Source organism: Amblyraja radiata, chromosome 1 (assembly GCF_010909765.2).
Source record: "Amblyraja radiata isolate CabotCenter1 chromosome 1, sAmbRad1.1.pri, whole genome shotgun sequence".
NCBI lineage: Eukaryota > Metazoa > Chordata > Chondrichthyes > Rajiformes > Rajidae > Amblyraja > Amblyraja radiata.
The window spans coordinates 15,563,853-15,587,535 of record NC_045956.1 but is presented as its reverse complement, the minus strand read 5'-3'; the positions used below and the strand labels follow the sequence as shown (position 1 = coordinate 15,587,535).

At 46.7% G+C, this 23,683-nt stretch overlaps 1 protein-coding gene across 1 annotated transcript in view; it reads right to left on the bottom strand.

The window, feature by feature from the left end:
- The window catches only part of LOC116971201, a 149,311-nt gene that overhangs the window by 90,346 nt on the left and 35,282 nt on the right, over nucleotides 1-23,683 (bottom strand). The window contains exon 3 of the mRNA XM_033018169.1: nucleotides 6,100-6,188. Within this exon, the coding sequence (XP_032874060.1) occupies nucleotides 6,100-6,188 (89 nt within the window). The remainder of the gene's footprint in view (nucleotides 1-6,099; nucleotides 6,189-23,683) is intronic.

Below are 23,683 nucleotides of genomic sequence, written 5' to 3'. Positions count from 1 at the left end.
ACTCATCTACCTCAGAACACAACTTTCAACAACATTTCTCTGATGGTTTATCTGGCACCATAAGTAGAACCAGTTGAAAGGACAGGAAGGTGGACAGGTACTCTGCTTCAGGCAGAGAATCAGAGAGGAGGGTGGTGGGAGCCGGTGACATAGAAACATAGAAAAATAGGTGCAGGAGTAGGCCATTCGGCCCTTCGAGCCTGCACCGCCATTCAATATGATCATGGCTGATCATCCAACTCAGTATCCTGTACCTGCCTTCTCTCCAGAACCCCTGATCCCTTTAGCCACAAGGGCCACATCTAACTCCCTCTTAAATATAGCCAATGAACTACCTTCTGTGGCAGAGAATTCCAGAGATTCACCACTCTCTGTGTGAAAAATGTTTTCCTCATCTCGGTCCTAAAAGATTCCCCCCTTATCCTTAAACTGTGACCCCTTGTTCTGGACTTCCCCAACATCGGGAACAATCTTCCTGCATCTAACCTGTCCAACCCCTTAAGAATTTTGTAAGTTTCTATAAGATCCCCCCTCAATCTTCTGAATTCTAGCGAGTACAAACCGAGTCTGACGACGGATGCAAGAGCAACGGCCAGTAAGACAGTGGGCCGGGGTCTTACCTTCCGTGCCCACCAGGTCGCTGCGGGAGGAGCCTCCGGGGTACAAAAGTCCCAACAGTGACCGGGCAAGGAGAGTGATGATGGTCTTAGACGATGTGGATGGAGTTGACGGCTGGAGACCCTACAGCAGCCTGGGGCTCGCCTGGATCAGGCAGCGCTCCTGAAGATGGAGCAGACTGACTGGACTGGACCTTGGAAACGGCAACAAAACCTGGCGGCTCTTACAAGTGTTCAAGAAGGAACTGCAGATGCTGGAAAATCGAAGGTACACAAAAATGCTGGAGAAACTCAGCGGGTGCAGCAGCATCTATGGAGCGAAGGAAATAGGCAAAGTTTCGGGCTGAAACCCTTCTTCAGACTGATAGGGGGTAGCGGGGAGAAGGAAGGAAAAAGGAGGAGGAGGAGCCCGAGGGCAGGGGGATGGGAGGAGACATCAAGGGCTAACAAAATTGGGAGAATTCAATGTTCATGCCCGCAGGATGCAGACTCCCCAAGCGGAATATGAGGTGCTGTTCCTCCAATTTCCGGTGTTGCTCACTCTGGCCATGGAGGAGACCCAGGACAGAGTGGGAGGGGGAGTTGAAGTGCTGAGCCAACGGGAGGTCAGGTAGGTTCTTGCGGACCGAGCGGAGGTGCTCTTACAAGTGGTCTCAGTGGACTATTTTGATACATTTTATACTAATCAGGGATTGTTCTTAGTTGTGGCAATACTTTTCTGAACTGAAATCAAAAAGAGAGTTTCACTGTACATCTGTACTTACAACAATAAAGAACTATAGTAAATGCCTACCATGTTCTGTGTGCTGAAGCAAAGCACGAATTTCATTGTCCTATCAGGGACACATGACAATAAACTCACTTGAATCTTGAACTATAGACCATTGACCCTGATCTTGAACCAGATGTGCTGGAGGGACAGGGACCCTGGGATATCTACAGATTAATATTTTTAAAGGGAAGTCTAGTGTCCCGAGGCACGTCCTAGTCTGGATATGCTTTTATCACACTGGTGACAGACATTCCAAATGAGCAAATATTTAGGAAACTGTTCATTTGTTGTTGGTTTGGCCAAAGTGCAGCTTATTATGATATGAAGTAATGTTTTCTTGTATCTCTGCAGCTAAATCCATGAGAGCATTCACTGAATAATTTATTTAATATCTCAATGGTTCGCGCTCCACATTCCAATTGAGATAGTTTTGTCTTTTTCACGAAGAACAGAACGTAGAACATAGAACAGTACGGCGCAAAATCAGAAGAACAGGCCGTTCAGCCTAAAAAGTCTGTGCCGAACATGATGCCAAGATTATCTCTTACCACCGGCACATAATTCAGATCCCTCCATTCCTTGCATATCCAACAGTCACTTAAATGCCACTATACTATCTGCCTCAACCATCAACTCCATCATCACGTTCTATGCACTCAGCACCCTCTGTGTAAAGTAGTTGATCCGCACATCTCCTTTAGACGTTTCTCCTCTCATGTCGAAGCAATGCTCTCTGATATTTGATTGGTACATCATGGGGAAAAGATTCTGATTGTGTATCCTATTATGGCCTCCCCTCATTTTATATACTTCAGGATTGCTCGCAACCTCCTGCGTTCCAGAGAAAACAATCCATGTCTGTCCTACCTCTCCCTGAAGCTAATACCCCTTAATGCAGCCATCATTCTGGTAAAATCTTAATAATCTTAGAAACATCGAAACATAGAAAATAGGTGCAGGAGGAGGCCATTTGGCCCTTCGAGCCACCACCGCCATTCATTGTGATCATGGCTGATCATCCCCTATCGATAACCCGTGCCTGCCTTCTCCCCATATCCCTTGACTCCACTAGCCCGTAGAGCTCTATCTAACCCTCTCTTAAATCCATCCAGCGACTTGGCCTCCACTGCCCTCTGTGGCAGGGAATTCCATAAATTCACAACTCTCTGGGTGAAAACGTTTTTTCTCACCTCAGTCTTAAATGACCTCCCCTTTATTCTAAGCTTATTGAAACATATAAGATTATTAAGGGTTTGGACACGCTAGAGGCAGGAAACATGTTCCCGGTGTTGGGGGAGTCCCAGAACTAGGGGCCACAGTTTAAGAATAAGGGGTAAGCCATTTAGAATGGAGACGAGGGAACACTTTTTCACACAGAGTGCTGTGAGTCTGTGGAATTCTCTGCCTCAGAGGGCAGTGGAGGCCAGTTCTCCGGAAACTTTCAAGAGAGAGCTATATAGAGCTCTTAACGATAGCGGAGGCAGGGGATATGGGGAGAAGACAGGAACGGGGTACTGATTGGGGATGATCAGCCATGATCACTGAATGGCGGTGCTGGCTTGAAGAGCCGAATGGCCTACTCCTGCACCTTTTGTCCATTGTCTATTGTCTAAAACCTCCTCGGCTCTCTTTTCATAGCCCCCACATCCTGCCCCCACATCCTGCCAATCAGAACTGCACGCCAATTGTGGGCAGACCAACGACCTATACATCTGCATCATAACTTTGTGATTCGTATACTCAACGCTCTGACCTTCTTTACCACAGAAGCCCAGGGCGTTGAGTACCTACTTGTGTTGCCATTTTAAAGAAGTTACAGACTTGGCCCCCTAGATCCCGTTGTACATCAATGCTGTTAATGGTCACGCCATTAACTGTATATTTTCCCCTTGTATTTGATCTCCAAAGTGCAACACCTCATGCTTGCTTGGATTAAACTCCATCTGCCATTTCTCTGCCCATTTCTGTAGCTGATGCATATGCCGTTGTATACCTTGACTGCCTTCCTCACAGACCACAACCCCAGCAATCTTCGTGTCATCTGCAAATTTACTAACCAACCCATCTAGGTTGTTGTCCAAATCATTTATTTATATCACAAACGACAGAGGTCCCAGCATAGATCCCTGCGGAACTCCACTGGCCAGCACAACCCTCTGTAAGCTTGCCCTGAATCCATACGACCAAGTCAATGTTAATCACATGCTTCTTAATCTTCTGGATCAGCCTACCATGGGGGACTTCATCAAATGCCTTATTAAAATCCATGTTAACACCATTCACTGACCCACCCTCATCGATCGCCTTTGTCACCGCCTCAAAATTTTTGATCAAGTTAGTAAGACAAGCCCTGCCATGTACAAAGCCGTGGTGACTACCTCTAATTAACCCATTTTCTTCCAAATCCCGAGGAATTCTCTCCAACAGCTTCCCTGCTAGCACATAGAAACATAGAAACATAGAAAATAGGTGCAGGAGGAGGCCATTCGGCCCTTTGAGCCAGCACCGCCATTCATTGTGATCATGGCTGATTGTCCCCTATCAATAACCCGTGCCTGCTTTCTCCCCATATCCCTTGACTCCACTAGCCCCTAGAGCTCTATCTAACTCTCTCTTAAATCCATCCAGTGATTTGGCCTCCACTGCCCTCTGTGGCAGGGAGTTCCATAAATTCACAACTCTCTGGGAGAAAAAGTTTTTTCTCACCTCAGTCTTAAACGACCTCCCCTTTATTCTAAGACTGTGGCCCCTGGTTCTGGACTCGCCCAACATTGGGAACATTTTTCCTGCATCTAGCTTGTCCAGTCCTTTTATAATTTAATATGTTTCTATAAGAACCCCCTCATCCTTCTAAATTCCAGTGAACACAAGACAAGTCTTTTCACTCTTTCCTCATATGACAGTCCCGCGATCCCAGGGCATGCGTCCTTTCGGATTTTAGTGATGTGCCTTCAATATTGCAGCAATCTCTGGGTTTCTATTCTAAGTGATCCTTGGTGACCTGAATCTGAGATGCCACCAAGCAGCGCGAGTGGCCAAATGTTCTATCCAACCGTAGAAGGTGACTTAACTATCGCTAGAAGGTTGAGTCCAATTCTGAGCTCTACACTTTTTTATTTTAGCGTAAAGCAAATTGAGATTTGACAGCAGTGTTCAAAAAACTACAAGATTCTAGACAGAGTAAATAAATAGAAACACTTTACAGTGGCGGAATGAGACTACAGCATATTAGGCACTAAATTTAAAAAATAAGGATTTTCATAGAAGCTTCCTACTCTTCCTACGTTGACTACAAGTACCCTTTGCTGAAAGTGCAAGTATGAACATCAGGTGAGATACTCTGTCATCACTGTCATCCAGCTAATTGACATTAATTAACCCTGTCTGAAGAAGGGTTTCGGCCCGAAACGTTGCCTATTTCCTTCGCTCCATAGATGCTGCTGCACCCGCTGAGTTTCTCCAGCACTTTTGTCTACCACCAATTGACATTGATTGTCAGGTCATGGACATAAAACATGGCACTGGGTCATTCTGATAGAGGACGTCTTGTTTCTATATTTATCCGATTACCATCCCAATATTCTCACATGACGCAAACCAAATATCAAACCAAAGGTATCAAAGGTATTTTATTGGTCACATTCACATACACCTAGGTGTAGTGAAGTGAAATGCTTCTTGCCATTTTGCAGCACATAAAGAAGGAATACAGACATAACATTAATAAGAGTTTTAAACATAAAGAACATCCCCCCTCAATGGTTCCCATTATGAGGGAAGGCACAAAGTCCAGTCCCCATCCCCAGTTCACCCATAGTCAGGCCTATTGAGGCCTCCACAGTTGCCTCTATGGAGGCCTGATGTTCCAGGCCGTTCTCGCCGGGTGATGTTGCTCCGGCATCGGGAGAGTCCTCTCAGCGGCTTGGGAACCCTGGAACGGCCGCTTCCGTACTGGAGGCCGCGGCTTCCAAAGCCAACAAGGCCGCGCCGGTTGGAGCTCCACAACTGGCGATCTCGTCTAGAGATCCCAGGCTCCCGATGTTAAGTTCGGCGCCGCCGCCCGCAGCTGGTCGCTCCACAGTCCCGCAGCTCCGCGATGTTTTCCCCAGCGATCTTCAGCTCATCGGAACTCCAGCGCGGCCACCCGGGCAAGGCATCGCCCGCTCCGCGATAGCGCTCCAGCGCTGTGCCACCGCCGAAGCTGAGGTTCTGGGCGGTCCCCGACAGGAAACACCGCTCCAGGCCCGCTGGTAGGCCGCGAGGACGGGTCGAAGCTGCAGCCCGGAGAAAAGCTGCCTCTCCGACCAGGTAGGGACCCTGAAAGGTAGTTTCCCCCTTCTTCCCCCCCCCCCCCCCCCCCCCCCCTACCCCTCACATAAAAAAGTCTAGACCTCCAAACAAAACACTTAACTAACTAAAATAAAAAATAAAAGATGAAAAGACAGACAGCTGCTGGCTGGGCAGCCGTGCACAGGACAGCGCCCCCTACAAAGTACAGTTACTCAGGACATGCTAACAATAGTTACAAATATTATAGAATGATGAAGGGTCTCAACCCAAAACGTCACCTATTCCTCCATTCCAGCTTTTTGTGTCTATCTTTGGTTTAAACCAGCGTCTGCAGTTCTTTCCTACACATCACAGAATGCTTTATTGAATGAGGTATTTTGCTGCACAAACGTTTGAAATTTGAATGCCAAATTTACTTACATGTTTTCTTCGGTGCAGATAACAACCAATCAAGCATAATAAAACGATAGTCAGCGCCAAGATGAATAATGCAATTAGGATGCCGGGTGCTAAAACAAAAGAAAAATAACGAGATTAACAATAGAACAGAAGTAATGGACACACGTGAAAATTACAATGTCTAAAGGTCAGCAGAGAGCAACAATAACATTCCTCAATGAATGAATGGCTGAGATGGCACTTGGGACAATTGGGTACGGAAGAGTATTAACGTCATGCAAATGTTGGGAGTAAACCACAAGAAGAATTTTTTTTAATCTAATTTGTAACATCAAACACATGTCAGTTTAGTAACATGGTAAATGGGGAGAATTAAAAGCCCCTGTCCCACTTAGGAAACCTGAACAGAAACCTTTGGAGACTTTGCGCCCCACCCAAGATTTCCGTGCGGTTCCCGGAGGTTTTCGTCAGTCTACCTACCTGCTTCCACTACCTGCAACCTCCGGCAACCACCTGCAACCTCCGGGAACCGCACGGAAACCTTGGGTGGGGCGCAAAGTCTCCAGAGGTTTGCGTTCAGGTTTCCTAAGTGGGACAGGGGCAGATGTTCCCTGGCATCACAACCACAGCAACAAGAAAGGGCAAAAATAACCATATGGAACATAAAAACGTAGAAAAATAGGTTCAGGAGTAGGTCATTCGGCCCTACGAGCCAGCACCGTCATTCAATGTGATCATGGCTGATCTTGTAAAATCAGCTAAAATCAGTACCCTGCTTTTTCTCCATATCCCTTGATTCATTTAGCCCTAAGAGCAAAATCTAACTCCCTCTTGCAAACATCCAGCGAATTGTGATCCACTGCCTTCTGTGGCAGAGAATTCCACAGATTCGCAATTCTCTGGGTGAAAATTCCACTTATTCACAACTCTCTGGGTGAAAATGTGTGAAGCAGGAGAAACAGCATTAGTGGGATTGAGGTGGGAAAAATAAAAAGGATTTCCAATATGGCAGTCAAGGAAAAGTCATGTTCTAGGGTACATTTGCTCAAGGTTTAGTTTGAGCCTTATCCTTTTTCTGATTTCATAATGATTCTCTAACTTGCTGCAGAAATGTGTCTGGCGAATGTAAAAGTTGTACTGCTTTACCATTCCCAGTGGTGTGAAAACACTCCTTCTGCTCACCAACATGGGTACTCTCTTTTTTTTTAAACTAAAAATAATTTAATTAATAATTTACAATAATATTTACAGTACAAATTAAATCAAAACAAAACCCGCCATCATAATACAAGACAAACTAATATACTAAATAAACTACCATACAACTATATTAAACTCCTTATTGAGGATGCATTCAACCCCCGCGGTCCCGGAAATCCCCCAGGGCGCCCCTTGGACAGCGCATAGTTCCTCTGAAGTACCATCCGGCGTGGATGTAACCCTGGAAAAGGGGCAGGCAGCCTATTATCTATTCCAATAATCCCCGGGCAAACATGGCTGCTCTTGGAGGATTCCAGGGAAACCCACTCAATAGTTCATGCCTTCCTAACATAAGGCAACCCAACCCACACTAATGTCTGCATATTAAACCGCCCTGTGGGCATCAATGGGTAGATATACAAACAATGAATCTTGACAGTCATTTCTCTAGCCCTTGCCCAGTAAAGTACTCCCTACCATTTTTCTGGATAATGCCAAACAATTCTAGCAATGCATTGGAAAATCCCAGATAAGGGCTATATTCATGAGCCATTTTTTATCAGCAAAAACATGTCCAACCTATGGATTGTGAGTATAATATGCAAAGCTGTTTTTTTAAATTAATTTGGAGCATACACAGAGGAATAAGGGAATAAATCACAAAACCTCAAGACAACATAAACACCATGTCTTGATGAATATGATTATCGAGTTATTTTTTTATATACCAATGATACATGTCCATACCCCAGTAATGACTTCTAATGCACCATTAAATTCACAGCTTGACTATAAAATTATCATTGCATTGGCCTCTGAATTAGAAACTGTATAATTTTCTACAAACTTAATGGAAATTAACAAAGGTAGATCACACAAAGGCCTGAAAGACTTTCAATTTTGTCAGATAATTCTGCAGTCCTGAAGAATATAAGAGATGTGGCACAGTGGTTAGTGGAAGAGTTGTTGTCGTGCAGTGCCAGAGCCCCGGGTTCGATCCTGATTATGGTGCTGCTCGTATGGAGTGTGTGCATTCTCCCTGTGACCGCGTGGGTTCCCTTGTAAGTTATTTGGGCAAATCCTCCAAAATTATGGAAGAAATTGAATAAGCACATGGATATCTTAAAAGACAAATTTGCTGGCTGCAACGGAAAAAACCCCCTCCAATACACATCAAGAATCAAACCCGTCTGGCCTGTGGACTTGGACATCACACAACGGTGTGAACAGGGAAGGCTGAGACGGAGATAACGAGATTCTCTTGGATACACAAAGGGAGGAACCAAGCCTCAGCAGACGGTGGTAAACAGGCCAGCACAAGCACAATCACCATCGGGGATGATAACGATCAGGCTGAGGGATCATGACATCAGCAAACCCCTTATCATCGGAAGCCTATTGTTCATGCCAGATCGAAACTGGGAAACATCAAAAGAACCCCTTCTATCCAGAGGACCACCTGGGGGTTTCAAAGGAAGCTCAGGTATAAAAGCCGAAGTCAAGCCAGAACTCTTTCTCTCTTCCTGCTCTTCCTGCTCTTCCTGCTCTGCTGGACAGCTCGTGGGCCTGCATCGACTTCGCTGTGAGTATCCTGGTGACCTGGTGAATTTCCCGAAATAGGAGGTTGAGGGGAGAAAGGTCAAGGGGGAGTATGCTTGCAAGTAACTTGTGTTAAAGTAAGTTTTACGACGTGCCCGATAGTTTTCGTCCATAGTTTTAGTTTAAAGCATAAGTTTAGCCACGCATTGTGTAGTGTTGGTGAGATTCGATTTCTCATTGTTTAATAAAGCCTGTAAATTTTAGACTTGCTTTGAGTCCATCTTGGTTTCTGTTTTCTCTCATCGGCACACTCTGGTCAATTCAACCTTTTATCATATCCCACCATAATTCCGAGGTCTAGAACCTAGGGGAATCCTTTTGTGGAGTAAAGGGAAAAACAAAACCCCTACAGAATGGCGACCATGGCAGGACCTCGGTGGTTTGGGATATGTGATTTGTCAGAGGGGGTGAGAGAACGTAGCAAGATGGAGGAGAGAATCTCCTCTTATCTGTTTAAAAAGATCAATCTCACCAAACAATGGGTGATAGCACTGTTGAGAGCTGAGCAGCCCGCAGAAGCTGCAGCTCAATGGACGGAAAGCAAACTGTATAATAAAGGGCAGGAAAAGGCAGTTTGGCTAGCGTGCCTATCACAGCAGGTAGCCAATATGCAGAGACAGATAGATAGACTGGAAGAGCAACAGAGAGAAGCTAGGGCCAGCGCTGAAGAAAGCGCTAGAGAAGGGGAAGGGCTATCTGAGGAATGCAGTAAAGCCAGGCAGTGTATCTTGCAGGCGAGGGAGTCCCACAGAAATGCCCAGGAATTCCTCCAATGCCAGGTGGTAGAGGCAAAGGAGAGGGAAAGGAACGCCCAGGAACTCCTGGCTCAGAGTACACAGAAGTGCAGGGAGCTGGAGGGAAAGTTCCAGGATATACAAGCAGCATACAGGGTGGCCCGTAGCGAGCTAGGCAATAGTGATCACGGGCCTTGCCAGGCGAGGATAGCGAAGCTGGAGGAGACTCTGTCCAAGACTAGGGGACGGGTTCACCTGGTAGGACCAGGGGGGTCCCCCGGGGGCAGAGGGCTTCCCTCAGCAGATGATTCCCCAGTGGCAAAGGGGAATAGACCGCCTCCTGAGGCGCCGGGGATAGGTCCGGGTCGGCAGGTGGGGTTCGGGTTGTCCGGGGAGGGACAGGCCCAAGGAGGGGCGGGAGAGCACCCTCAGTTAGCGGCTTCCGCGCCATGTGTAGCACACCACGAGGTGGTGGGGTTACCGATCATGGTGGGAGAGCCAGGGGTAAAGGGGCAACAGCCCAGAGTAGGGCAGATGTGCCCGGCACGGCAAAGGAAATATGGTCCCCCGGTAGGGCAGGCAGATAGGGGGCCCATAGAGAGTGATATCATCATTCCCCATGGGGCACATGTGCTGAGGGGGATGGTGGCTCAGGTTCCCAAGTTAACCAGGGCAGGAGACCCGTCATTGCATTTTATGGAGGTGCAGCAGGCAGCCGACATAAACGATTGCGATGAGGTAGAACGGGTAAAGCTGCTACTGATGACCCTAGATTCATACCTATGCAAGGCAGTGACCTCCAGGGAAGGGGGAAGACCTGAAACATGGGTAGCGGCACAGACAGCGGTTCTGGAGGCCATGGGGTTGAATCAGGGTAGTCCTTTCACCAGGGTGGGGGAGACGGAGCAGCAGGTAGCTGAGTCCCCGGACATGTTCGCAGACAGGCTGTGGGCAGTGTATGAGGGAGCGTGTGGGATGCCTTTAGATAGGCAGAATTTAGATGGGAGAACAGCTCACTGGCTGAAGACTCTGGTGGCGAATTGCCTCCCGCGAGTTAGGGCAAGGGCCGAGCACTGGTTCGACCCAGCTGACCCAAACCTTAACGAGGCGGAGGTGATCAGGAAGCTCACCCTTGCGTATCGCAATGGGGTGAGAAGTGAGGAGGAGCCCTTTAAGGGCAAGGTGCACGAAATAGTACCGGCACCCCCCAAAAGGAGGCAGTGGAAACAGGAAGGCAGCCAGACCTCTTCCGAGATGAGGCTGGTGTGCTACGGGTGTGGGAAGCCCGGGCACTACAAGAGGGAGTGCAGAAACCTAAGTAGGGCAGTGGGGGATAGGACCCCGGTAACAATAAAAATAAAAGATCTAATTACCTATTTGCAGTCAAAGGCGGGAGGGTTCGGACAGGTAGCCATGGCAACAGGCCAGGGCGCGCCCGTATCCGCACCCCCGGCACCTTTATGACTGCCAGCGAAACAGCCCACATTCCTATGCCCGTTAGAGTGTGGCCCATGTGGGAGACCCTGGGTCAAGATGGAGGTCCAGGATGTGGTCGGGAGTTATCTGCTGGACATTGGTGCTTCCAGTAGCATTGTCCACATGAACAACCCCCGTACATCCCCTCCATCTAGTAGGGCACCCTATAGTCCACGATGCGAGGGAAATCAGAGGGCGGATTGCTTGGCCAGGGAAGGAGCCAGGAGTGGGAAAGCATTAGATCCCCATGAGGAAGGACAGGTAGCTGCAGCCAGGGAGCAGCCTCGAGAAAAGGAGAGTGCGGGAGTGGTTTTGGCTCCGGACCTGACCATGGTCCAGGCACAAAACCCCATTTTAAAGGCTGCCTCAGCAGCCATTTGCAGGCAGGAGATGATAGAGGGACCGTATGGGGGTAAAGATCAAGAACAGACCCGGGTTGATGTGGAAACCGTAGGGGAGCCAGGTGAGTCCACAGGTAGTCAGCCTGAAGTAGCCGGCTGTGTTCCAGGGCGAGGACTGGAAGCAGCGGAGAAGGAGGCTGACTCCAGCCCTCCGCAGGCAGGTACCGTAGACTGCCTAAGAGAGGCAGAACTAGCAGAAGCAGAGGAGAGGGAGGTATCACCTCTGGTGTGGGAACCCTCGGTCAGACGTAGGAGTGACAGGGTCACTAAACCCCCAGTAAGGTGGTCCCCATCCCTAATTAAACCTAGGGCTGGGGCCGGCCACAGGAGGGCCGGGAAGGAGAGTGGCCGAAACAGGGCACTACGGAGTGCGGCTGGAGGGAGCCCAGTCTCCACAGGGAACGTAGGGGTAACTCAAAACCCCGTAGTGCAAAGGGAGGTGAGGGGCAGTCAGGCCCCTCGACAGGAGGAGTTCTGGCCTGCACGGGAGGGCCCACCAGAGGGGTGGCCCCAGCGTGACGGGGACCAGTTATGAGTTGGCCACCCGGAGACGGGTGGCGTTGTATATAGCATTGGTTTGTGTGTAAGTAGATGTAGTGTTTGGTAATTAGATATAAGGTTTTGTAAATTGTACAGGGGAGTACAGGGACAGACAGTACGGGATCAAAGGGATGTGCTGTGGAAAAGTAGACCACAACAGACAAATCAAAACCCCAAATGCCATTTTAGGCGGATAGCTCTGTGGAGGCAAGGAGGTGTTTTGCTTTGTTTTCCAGATAAGTAGCCCCGCCGTATGGATGATGGCAACGATGTGCCTCCGGATGTGCGTGGCGCGTCGCGGGGACACGGAGGAGTACCCACATGGTGCCCCCGCGAGACGGAATTATTATATCAGGCCCTGTTAAAAGACATGTTCCAGAAATTCCACAACCTGGATTTTGGGGACATAGACATAGAAGAGATGTACCGCGGGGGAGGGGATTTCACTTTGGGGTCCGGTAGGCAAAGACGAGGGGTGGTTAATGACGGGTTTACAGCATTTAACACGGGGACATCTATTATTAATAGCATGGACAACGTAGAACTGGCCTTGCAGATCAATCAGTTGAAGGGCCAGTTAAGAAAGGTTCTGGGGGAGGAAAATGCGGTGGTAGGATCGGGACTGCACGAAGAGGTGGCAATGACTCTACATCTAAAAGAAATCATAGCACAATTGGAGACACATGCAAAAACGATAAACGCTTTGATTAAAGAGGACCGGAATGCGTCCGATCAGGCTGCACAGAATGAGGTGTGTGGGCTGTATGGTGCGTGGTTGTTGGGGGAGGGGAGGAGCAACCTGGAAGACCTGAGGCAAGGTCGGGTCCCCTCCTGGATAAGCAACCAGCACCTAGCAGCGCTACACCCTTATAACAGCACTTTGAGTCCTTGTCAGCTTCGTGTGGCCTCCGAGGCCTACCCGGTACCGGTGGATTGCGGAAAATCCAATCACACCATAATGGGAGTGGTCGTACGAATCCCGGTAATGGGAACCTCGGCACGACCAGCTCCTCTGTACCGAGTGGAGAACGTGGGAGTTGTTCGTGGGGGGGTGCATATTCGCTACGGGAAGGTCCCGCCCTATGTCATAGTGAGGGAGCAAGCTGTGACAGGCATTGACCTTTTGGGTTGTCGGAGCCGGGGAGCACAGGTAATCCTGTGTCCCCAGCACATGGGCGCTGAGGCTAGGCCTCAGTGTGGGTTCAGGACTGTTGGGGCACAGCCTATAAACTGCACCATGGAGGCGATGGCGGCAGACCATGTCCCTCCACAGGTGGCGTATATAGGCAGTGGGACGTACTGTGTCACCACAAGTGCCCAGCGGTATCAGCACGGATCACAGCTGTGGTGCCCGATACCGCACAGCAGCTTCTGCTTTAAACCCAGGGCAGAAGTCCATGTGGCACAGCAGCGAATATTACCCATCCCGGAACCTTCTTCGGTTCACCTCTCGGTACGAGAAAATGTAACTGACTTATTTGACTATGTTGCCCATTTTGGGTATGATATTCCCCCAGTGAATGAAAAATTAAAAGAGTTGCTGGTGGCGGTCGAGTTGTCGCACAAACACTTCTTCTCCCTGGAACAAAAGACTCTGGATATCGCCAGGGAGATCGAAGAGATCAAGTCTCCAAGTTGGTGGGACCTGGAGTCCTGGATCATAGTACCAGCATGGGTCCGCATCGTGTCCCATGTTCTGATCATCTGCCAGATGATAATTGTGGTGTATTTGCTATGCATTAATTGCAAATTTAAAAGGCGGAGGAGGATGGCCAAATTACAACAGCTGGTAAATCGAGCCGCCCGACGTCACCATAACGACACCCCATCACTGTAAAATGTCTGTACTCTAGTGCAATAGTTTTTGTACATAAGTTGTAATCCCTGCATTTTCAGGGAATGGTCGTGAGGGTACTGTATGGTTTGTGGGATTGATGTAAAGTAAAATGTGTATAGTGTAAGTTAATGTGCTTCGAGGGCCTAGTTTAGCGATTAAGGGGGCTTTCGGGGTACATAATTTCACCTTCTCACCAGGAGTGTTTACAGCTCTTGAGGCTGGAGGATTGCCCACTAACTTTGTCAATCGACACGGTCCGTGCGAGCCTGGACGTGTCGTAGGGGCATGTAAGTTATTTGGGCAAATCCTCCAAAATTATGGAAGAAATTGAATAAGCACATGGATATCTTAAAAGACAAATTTGCTGGCTGCAACGGAAAAAACCCCCTCCAATACACATCAAGAATCAAACCCGTCTGGCCTGTGGACTTGGACATCACACAACGGTGTGAACAGGGAAGGCTGAGACGGAGATAACGAGATTCTCTTGGATACACAAAGGGAGGAACCAAGCCTCAGCAGACGGTGGTAAACAGGCCAGCACAAGCACAATCACCATCGGGGATGATAACGATCAGGCTGAGGGATCATGACATCAGCAAACCCCTTATCATCGGAAGCCTATTGTTCATGCCAGATCGAAACTGGGAAACATCAAAAGAACCCCTTCTATCCAGAGGACCACCTGGGGGTTTCAAAGGAAGCTCAGGTATAAAAGCCGAAGTCAAGCCAGAACTCTTTCTCTCTTCCTGCTCTTCCTGCTCTTCCTGCTCTGCTGGACAGCTCGTGGGCCTGCATCGACTTCGCTGTGAGTATCCTGGTGACCTGGTGAATTTCCCGAAATAGGAGGTTGAGGGGAGAAAGGTCAAGGGGGAGTATGCTTGCAAGTAACTTGTGTTAAAGTAAGTTTTACGACGTGCCCGATAGTTTTCGTCCATAGTTTTAGTTTAAAGCATAAGTTTAGCCACGCATTGTGTAGTGTTGGTGAGATTCGATTTCTCATTGTTTAATAAAGCCTGTAAATTTTAGACTTGCTTTGAGTCCATCTTGGTTTCTGTTTTCTCTCATCGGCACACTCTGGTCAATTCAACCTTTTATCATATCCCACCATAATTCCGAGGTCTAGAACCTAGGGGAATCCTTTTGTGGAGTAAAGGGAAAAACAAAACCCCTACACCCTCTGGGTGCTCCGGTTTCCTCCCACACTCCAAAGATGCGCAGGTTCTTAGGTTAATTGGCTTTGGTAAAAATTGTAAATTGCTCCTGGTGTGTAGGATAGTTCTAGTGTACGGGGTGATTGTTGGTCGGGATGGTGGGCCGAAGGGCCTGTTTGTCAAATGTATTTCTAAATTCTAAAGTCTAAAGCTGTAGTTGCTCATTCTAGGAACCATTCTTGTAAATCTATTCCAATAATTCTCTAATGCTTTTAATGCCATCCTCGAATGAGAAAACAGAATTTTGCACAATACAGCAGCTGATATCTGACTGTGAAATTTGTGGAATTCCCTGCCACAGAGGGCAGTGGAGTCCAAATCACTGGATGGATTGAAGAGAGAGTTAGATAGAGCCCTAGGGGCTAGTGGAATCAAGGGATGTGGGGAGAAGGCATGCACGGATTATTGATTGGGGACGATCAGCCATGATCACAATGAATGGCGGTGCTGGCTCAAAGGGCCGAATAGCCTCCTCCTGCACCTATTTTCTATGTTTCTATGGTGCTTTGTAATATTTAACATCATTCCATGCTCTTACATTTCATGCTTCCATCGATAAAACCAAGAACTATGTCTGCCTTATCAAACACTTTATCAACCTGTTGTGGCACTTTCAACACTTTGTGCACACATAACCCCAGGTATCTTTGCGTCTGTGCTACATTAAATAAAATATCTGTAATTCTGTATCGTCCCTCCTTATTCTTCCTACCAAAATTGATTACTTCATGTTTCTCGGCATTAAAGCGTCTCTGCCTTGTGTCCCCCCATTCCACCAGCCAGTTTATCACCCGCTGCAGTTGATGCCAGGCTGATAACTGAACCTGTGGGTATTCTTCCTGCCCAACCATTCCAATGGTGGAGTAGACTCAATGGACTGAATGGCCTACTTCTCCTCCATTTACATGAACTTATTGCCACATGGTAGGGCCCTGAGGATGATACCCCCTTCTGTTGTTTGAGGGATTTGCCGACCACACCTTCATTGACCAGGTCTACAAGGACCTTAGAATGTAGTCCTTCCCCACACAGCGTTTGCAGTGGCTCCACCAAGCATCATTGAATCTCTCAACATGTATTCCTGCAGTCTGGAATGGAGCCCTGGACAGTAATTCCAGGCAAAATGTGTGAGTTTCAACCAGTTTTGAAATATTCCCTTCTCCATATTTTTAATGAAACCTGCTTGCCCGTTTAAAATAACTTACAGACTGAGTTAAATTGTGGAGCGAGGAGTATTGCATAAAATTCACTGAATACATACAGTGAAATGGACCAGCAATCTGGAACTCCAAACTAAAACCCAAATTAATGTAGATTTAAATTACATTAAATTAATTTGAGAGTTTCAATTACATCCAAGGAGGTGTTTTTATTTTTTTTACAGTCATTGTTCTCATGTAGGAGACTACCAGCCAGCACTTTTCATGAGGATGCATATCATATGTTCTCTTCCCATTTCGCCATCACTTAGTAAAATAGATGGAGACCCAACTCGGGAAATGATTTCTCCCCGTCTTTCATTCCCATCAGTGCCCTCTGGTGGTTGGGTATAGTTCTGGGTCCCTGTCTCTTCAGTGTCTGCTTTGCAATTTCATTCTCCAGATGAGAATTTTTTTTTTTAATCCACAAAACAGTTTTGCAACCCTTTCTCAGAGGACTTAACTCGTTGAAGTTCTCAAGCATCAGCGGAACTGTGTTTTTTTTTGTTTCGCTTAAAGCAGCAAGATGGCAGGATATGAATAACCATTCAGAGTTTCCGCATGAGCAAGAGCTTTCCCTCTTGTGGTGCATTTCTCACCAGTTTCGCTTCCTTCCAAGCAAAATTCTTGCGCGTTATTGGCGGGAACTGGACATTTTACTGCGGCATTAATGCCAGAGGGAAGGACAGGTGGTTATTTATGGGACTCATGCGGCTGGACAACAGGCTGGCCACATTGACCTCCTCCAACCTCTCTGAATGGAGATGAAGTCCAACTTCCTAGCCTCCTGCACAGACACCATCTGTCTCACCTCAGAGCCCATTGGGAGGTGTTTAAAGTGTTCATTTATGCTTTTTTGGGGGCATGCAGGTGTGCCGGGCAAGGTCAGTCTTTATTTCTGTCTCTATCATGACAAGATGAGAAGATGACAATGACTCACCTTCTTAAACCTCTGCTTGTGAAACTACTCCGACAAACACTGCAGAAAGATCCAGCACTTAGACTCAGCAACGACGAAGAACCAGCAGTATATTTCTGACTCAGGGCGATGTGTCGGTTTACTTCAGAGTTTAGAGATACAGCACGGAAACAGGCCCTTCGGCCCACCAAGTCCACGTCGACTATGGATCACCCGTTTGCACCAGTTCTATGCTATCCCACTTCCGCATCCACTACCTACACACTAGGAGCAATTTACAGGGGCTAATTAACCTATTATGTCCTTGGGATGTGGGGGGAAATTGAACCACCCGGAGGAAACCCATGTGGTCACAGGAGGAAAGTGTAAACTCTGCACAGGTAGCACCTAAGGTCAGTATCGAAATTGGTGATGGCATGTTTTATTACACTTATAGTTAGATGATTTATAATATGGATCATTATAATCAGCTGCAGGAGCAACTGGGGGAAAAACGAGGAACTGAAAGTTGGTTAGGAAGTAACTGATTTTCATTTCCCATCACAGACTCACTACGGTATATTGTTCACCCCACCCTGAGGTTTAGGGTTTAGATTTACGCTTATTATTCAGATTATACTTTATGTAGAGACAAAAATAAACAGGATTGAAAGACAGACAACACCCATCCGAAGAAGTGTCTCGATCCAAAACGTCACCTATCCGTGTTCTCCAGAGATGCTGCCTGACGTGCTCAGTTCCTCCAGCATTTTGTGTCCCATAGTGCCTTGGTTGATCTGAATTTCAATACAAACTGTGGATCACACATTGATAATGTGTATCACTGAAGGTGGAATCTTAGATTGGGGTGAGAGAGAGACATTTACTGTAATAGAAACATAGAAACATAGAAAATAGGTGCAGGAGTAGGCCATTCGGCCCTTCGAGCCTGCACTGCCGTTCAATATGATCATGGCTGATCATCCAACTCAGTATCCTGTACCTGCCTTCTCTCCATACCCCCTGATCCCTTTAGCCACAAGGGCCACATCTAACTCCCTCTTAAATATAGCCAATGAACTGGCCTCAACCACCCTCTGTGGCAGAGAATTCCACAGATTCACCACTCTCTGTGTGAAAAATGTTTTTCTCATCTCGGTCCCAAAAGACTTCCCCCTTATCCTCAAACTGTGATCCCTTGTCCTGGACTTCCCCAACATCGGGAACAATCTTCCTGCATCTAGCCTGTCCAACCGCTTAAGAATTTTGTAAGTTTCTATAAGATCCCCCCTCAATCTTCTAAATTCTAGCGAGTACAAGCCGAGTCTATCCAGTCTTTCTTCATATGAAAGTCCTGGTTGGCACAGGAGCCTCTCCAGAAAGTTGGAGATTTGTACGTACTTGTTAGAAGCATTCTGAGGTATTTTGGTAGATATTTATGGTCTGGATAATCTACTGAACATCAATATTTTCTTCGGTGGACACACAAAATGCTGGAGTAACTCAGCAGGACAGGCAGCATTTCTGGTGCGAAGGAATGGATGATGTTTCAGGTCTGAAGTAGGGTCTCAACCCGAAAAGTCACCCATTCCTTCTCTCCAGAGATGCTGCCTGTCCCGCTGAGTTATTCCAGCATTGTATGCCTATCTTCGATTTAAACCAGCATCTGCAGTTCTTTCTTACCTATGTAAATATTTTCTTTGGAGTATTTTTCTGCCCAGATTCTAAAGGACTGTGACTTATTACTCATCTGCGGCCATTGGGGATGGATAATTTAGACTTTAGAAATACAGCCTTTCAGCCCAACAAGCCCACGCCGACCAGTGATCATTCCGTACACTAGCACTATCCTACACTCGAGGGACAATTTTACCGGCCAATTAACCTACATACCTGTACGTCTCTGGAGTGTGGAAAGAAACCGAAGCATCCGCAGAAAACCCACACGATCACAGGGAGAACGTACAAACTCCATGCAAACAGTACCCGTAGTCAGGATCGAACCCGGGCGTTTGGCGCTGTAAGGCAGCAACTCTACTGCTGCGCCATTGTACCGCCCCGAATGAATTGTCCCTACCCTGTGACACCACTCACACTTCTAGCTTCAGTGCTGATTTAACACGACTGCCACTGTTAAAGAACCACATGGGCTTTACCCCATCACACAGTTGTTGCTGGTATCAATCTGCAGTATCTTTGTACAATGCCATAGAATTTGGTGCAAGCAACTGCCATTAAACACTTTTCTAATTGCTATTCTGCTATCATCATAATCAGGAACTGGGTTAAAACAAGGACATCCCCTGTGGATAGAGTGAAAGAGAGTCTATGCCCTGCCATCAAATCTGTCGCAAGTCGTTGAGTGCAGGAAGAAGTCTGAAGCAGCTTTCAAACCCCCAGCATAAAATGTCAAGCAGGAAAACCTCAAGAGAGAGGTTAAATGAGCTCAAAATGAGGGCAAAAGCAAAGTACATAAGTTTTTATCTAATAAACGATTGCCTTTTCACTGAATTAGGAAAGGAGTTTCCAATTTTTAAAAATATTTTAGTTTGTGTTAGGTGTGCCTTTGCAATTTATTTATTTTTTAATTTGCAATGAAGAGCAAGCTTGTAAGAACATTATTGCTGAATTTCCTGTTGCTGATGGAAGGTAAAAAAAAAAACCCCCCACAAGTTTGTCTATTCACCATATTATGATCTATTCATCTCATGTCTGCCCACTGCATGGATATAAATAACAACCCCACTGCTAAATTTCCTGAGTGCAGTTGTTTACAGGAGGTAATCAAGGGTTTGCATGATCGGTTTCCTAGCTGGTAGGAAAATGTTACTAAAGGGAGAGAAGTGTAATTCCTGTGGGTGTCTGTCCAGGAAACAGTTCATACATGGTGACCAACTCAGTGGAACTAAACTACATCCTGAACTCGTATACATCTGTGCACAGGACATGGGTTCCTATGCATTGTACGACTCTAGATAATGAGAGAGCTCATCAGCGCCTCTACTTCCTGAGAAGATTACGGAGAGTCGGTTTGTCAAGGAGGACTCTCTCTAACCTCTACAGGTGCACAGTAGAGAGCATGCTGACCAGTTGCATCGTGGCTTGGTTCGGCAATTTGAGCGCCCTGGAGAGGAAAAGACTACAAAAAGTAGTAAACACTGCCCAGTCCATCATCGGCTCTGACCTTCCTTCCATCGAGGGGATTTATCGCAGTCGCTGCCTCAAAAAGGCTGGCAGTATCATCAAAGACCCACACCATCCTGGCCACACACTCATCTCCCTGCTACCTTCAGGTAGAAGGTACAGGAGCCTGAAGACTGCAACAACCAGGTTCAGGAATAGCTACAGTACTTCCCCACAGCCATCAGGCTATTAAACCTGGTTCGGTCAAAACTCTGATTATTAATAACCCATTATCTGTTATTTGCACTTCATCAGTTTATTTATTCATCTGTGTATATATTTATATTATGGTATATGGACACACTTATCTGTTTTGTAGTAAATGCCTACTATGTTCTGTGTGCTGAAGCAAAGCAAGAATTTCATTGTCCTATACAGGGACACTTGACAATAAACTCACTTGAACTTGAACTTGAAATTGATCACAGGAACATGTACTGGATCATAGTAGAGTACAGCACAGGAACAAGCCCTTTGGTCCATAATGTCTGTGCCGAACATGATGCTTGGATTGGTTGCATGTGGGCTATATTCCTCTATTCCCAACAGGTCCATGTACCTATCCAAAAGCCTCAATCATGCCACTATTATATCTGCCTCCAACACCACCCCGAGTGACACACTCCAGGCACCCATCACTCTCTGGGTAGAAAACCTAACCCGCGCATCTCCATTGCACTTTAGATAGACACAAAATGCTGAAGTAACTCAGCAGGACAGGCAGCATCTTTCGAGGGAAGGAATGAATGACATTTCGAGTCAAGACCTTGAAGAAGGGTCTCGACCCGAAACGTCACCCATTCCTCTCCAGAGGTGCTGCTTGTCTCGCTGAGTTACTCCAGCATTTTGTGTCTATTTTCCGTGAAAACCAACATCTGCAGTTCCTTCATATTCATTAAACTTTTCCCCTCCCACTTTAAAGCTAAAGCCTCAAGACTTGAACATTTCCACCCTGGGAGAAAGATTCTGATTATCTAAACTATATATGCCTCTCATGGTTTTTTATCCTTCAATCAGATCTCTCCTCAGCCTCTGATGCTCCAGAGAAAACAATACAAGTTTGTCCAACTTCTTATAGATTTACAAAGTGGCCGTGGAATGTAGAAACAAGGAACTGCAGATGCTGGTTAATATACAAAAAGACACAAAGTGCTGGAGTAATCCAGTAGGTCAGGCAGTATCTCTGGAGAACATGGATAGGTAACGATTCGGGTCGAGACCATTCTTCAGATTGAAGAAAACTCGCCATATCTATATCATCATGGTACCTCAGGATCTTATACCTTTCAATTAAATTTCCCTCTAACTTTGATAAGGGCAGCTTAACCAACCTTTCCTCACAGGATAATCCACTTTCCCGGCACTAGTCTTGTAAAATATTTCACACAAAATCTAATAAAGTAATATCCTAAAATAAGGAAACTACAATTGTGAATTCCAGGGTATTCCAGATGAGGTTTGATCAACTCCCTGCATAACCTCCCTACTATTCAAAAAGAAGATAGAGACAAAAAGCCGGAGTAACTCAACGGGACAGGCAGTGTTCCTGGAGAGAAGGAATGGGTGATGTTTCAGGTCTGAAAAAGGGCCTCAACCCAAAAACGTCACCCATTCCTCCTCTCCAGAGATGCTGCCTGTCCCACTGAGTTACTCCAGCTTTTTGTGTCTATCTTCGGTTTAAACCAGCATCTACAGTTCCTTCCTACACATTCCCTACTATTCAATTCTCCTGGCAAAAATGATAACATTATGTTGCCTTTCCTCATTCCTCACTGAATCTGCATCCCAGCCTTTGCAAATCATGTTTGATTTGTGTTCCCATTGCCTCTCAGTGCTCTGAATCTCCTGTCATTTAGACAGCAGTTAACATCTGCCAGCCCTGAGATTGCATAAAGTGTTTCATATTGAAGTTCTGATGTGAATCCTCTGCAGGAACTCACCAAAGAACTGACATCCTCTCTGCTATTTCCCTCCACCCTGGCTGCAGGATATTCATGCTTGCTGTTTCGTTGGGTACCGATTCCACATCTAAACTATCCGCTAGACATGAACTGGCGGCTGTGAGTTGAAAATTGTCTCTTTGCTCTCCATTGTCACCATTTGGGGCCGAGTCGCGGTTTTTGGCAGTTTAAAAGGTGAAAGGCATTTGATCAAACTGCATTGGGAGAGACAAATCGATACTCTTTCTACCTGCAGCTTATAAAGAGATAGCATGAGGGAAGATGCATTAATTTGAGGATACCATTACCCCAGTACCACCAACAGCCATGAAATCTGTGAATGGTCATTCCCATCATCTGAGTATAATTCTCACCATCGGGAGCGACACAGTGGCTCAGTGGCAGAGTTGCTGCCAAACAGTGCCAAAGGCCCAGGTTCGATCCTGACCTCGGGTGCTGTCTGGACGGAGTTTCCATGTACTCCCTGAGACCTCGTGGGTTTTCTCTGGGTGCCCCAGTTTCCCTCCACACTCCAGAGACATACAGGTTTGTAGGTTAATTGGCTTCTGTAAATTGTCCCTAGTGTGCAGGATAGAACTAGTGTACGGAGATCGCTGATCAGCACGGATGCGGTGGGCCAACGGCCTATTTCCACGCTGTATCTACAGCTGGGTAAAGTTCATGGAAACGCATCTTGAGCTTCTGCTATCATTTGGTATGGATGACCTTGTCTTGAGGTGTGATAATGAGAGTTATCCAATGCGTTTAGATGATGAACACCTAGGCTTTAAGATGTGGCCAAGCTTACAGCTGTGTTAGAAGGATAAAGCAATGGAAGGACTGTAGATATTGGTAGAGAGTGATGATTGAAGCAGTGTGGAATCACTCAGTATATCACACAGAAGGTGATCGTTTACCTCACTGTACCCTGCTCAACCAATGAAAAGTATCAGCCTAAAATCAACTTTAAGATCATAAGGTCATAAGTAATAGGAGCAGAATTAAGCCATTTGGCCCATCAAGTCTGCTCCACCATTTAATTATGGCTGATCAATCTCTCCCTCCCGCCTTCTCCCCATAAACCCTGACACCTGCACTAATCAAGAATATATCTATCTCTGCCTTAAAAATACCCATTAACTTGGCCTCTTGGAAAATTAAATTATCATGAGCAATGGAGGTTGCAGAAAGTGGTGGACATTGTCCAGTCTATCACAGGTACAGATCCCCCCGCCATCAAAGGGATCTACAGGGAAGGCTGCCTCAAGAAAGCAGCGAATGTCGTTAAAGACCCACCATGGCTATGATCTCTTTTCACTGCTACCATCAGTCAGCATGTATAGGAGCCTGAGAACCATTACCTCAAGGTTCAAGAACAGCTTCC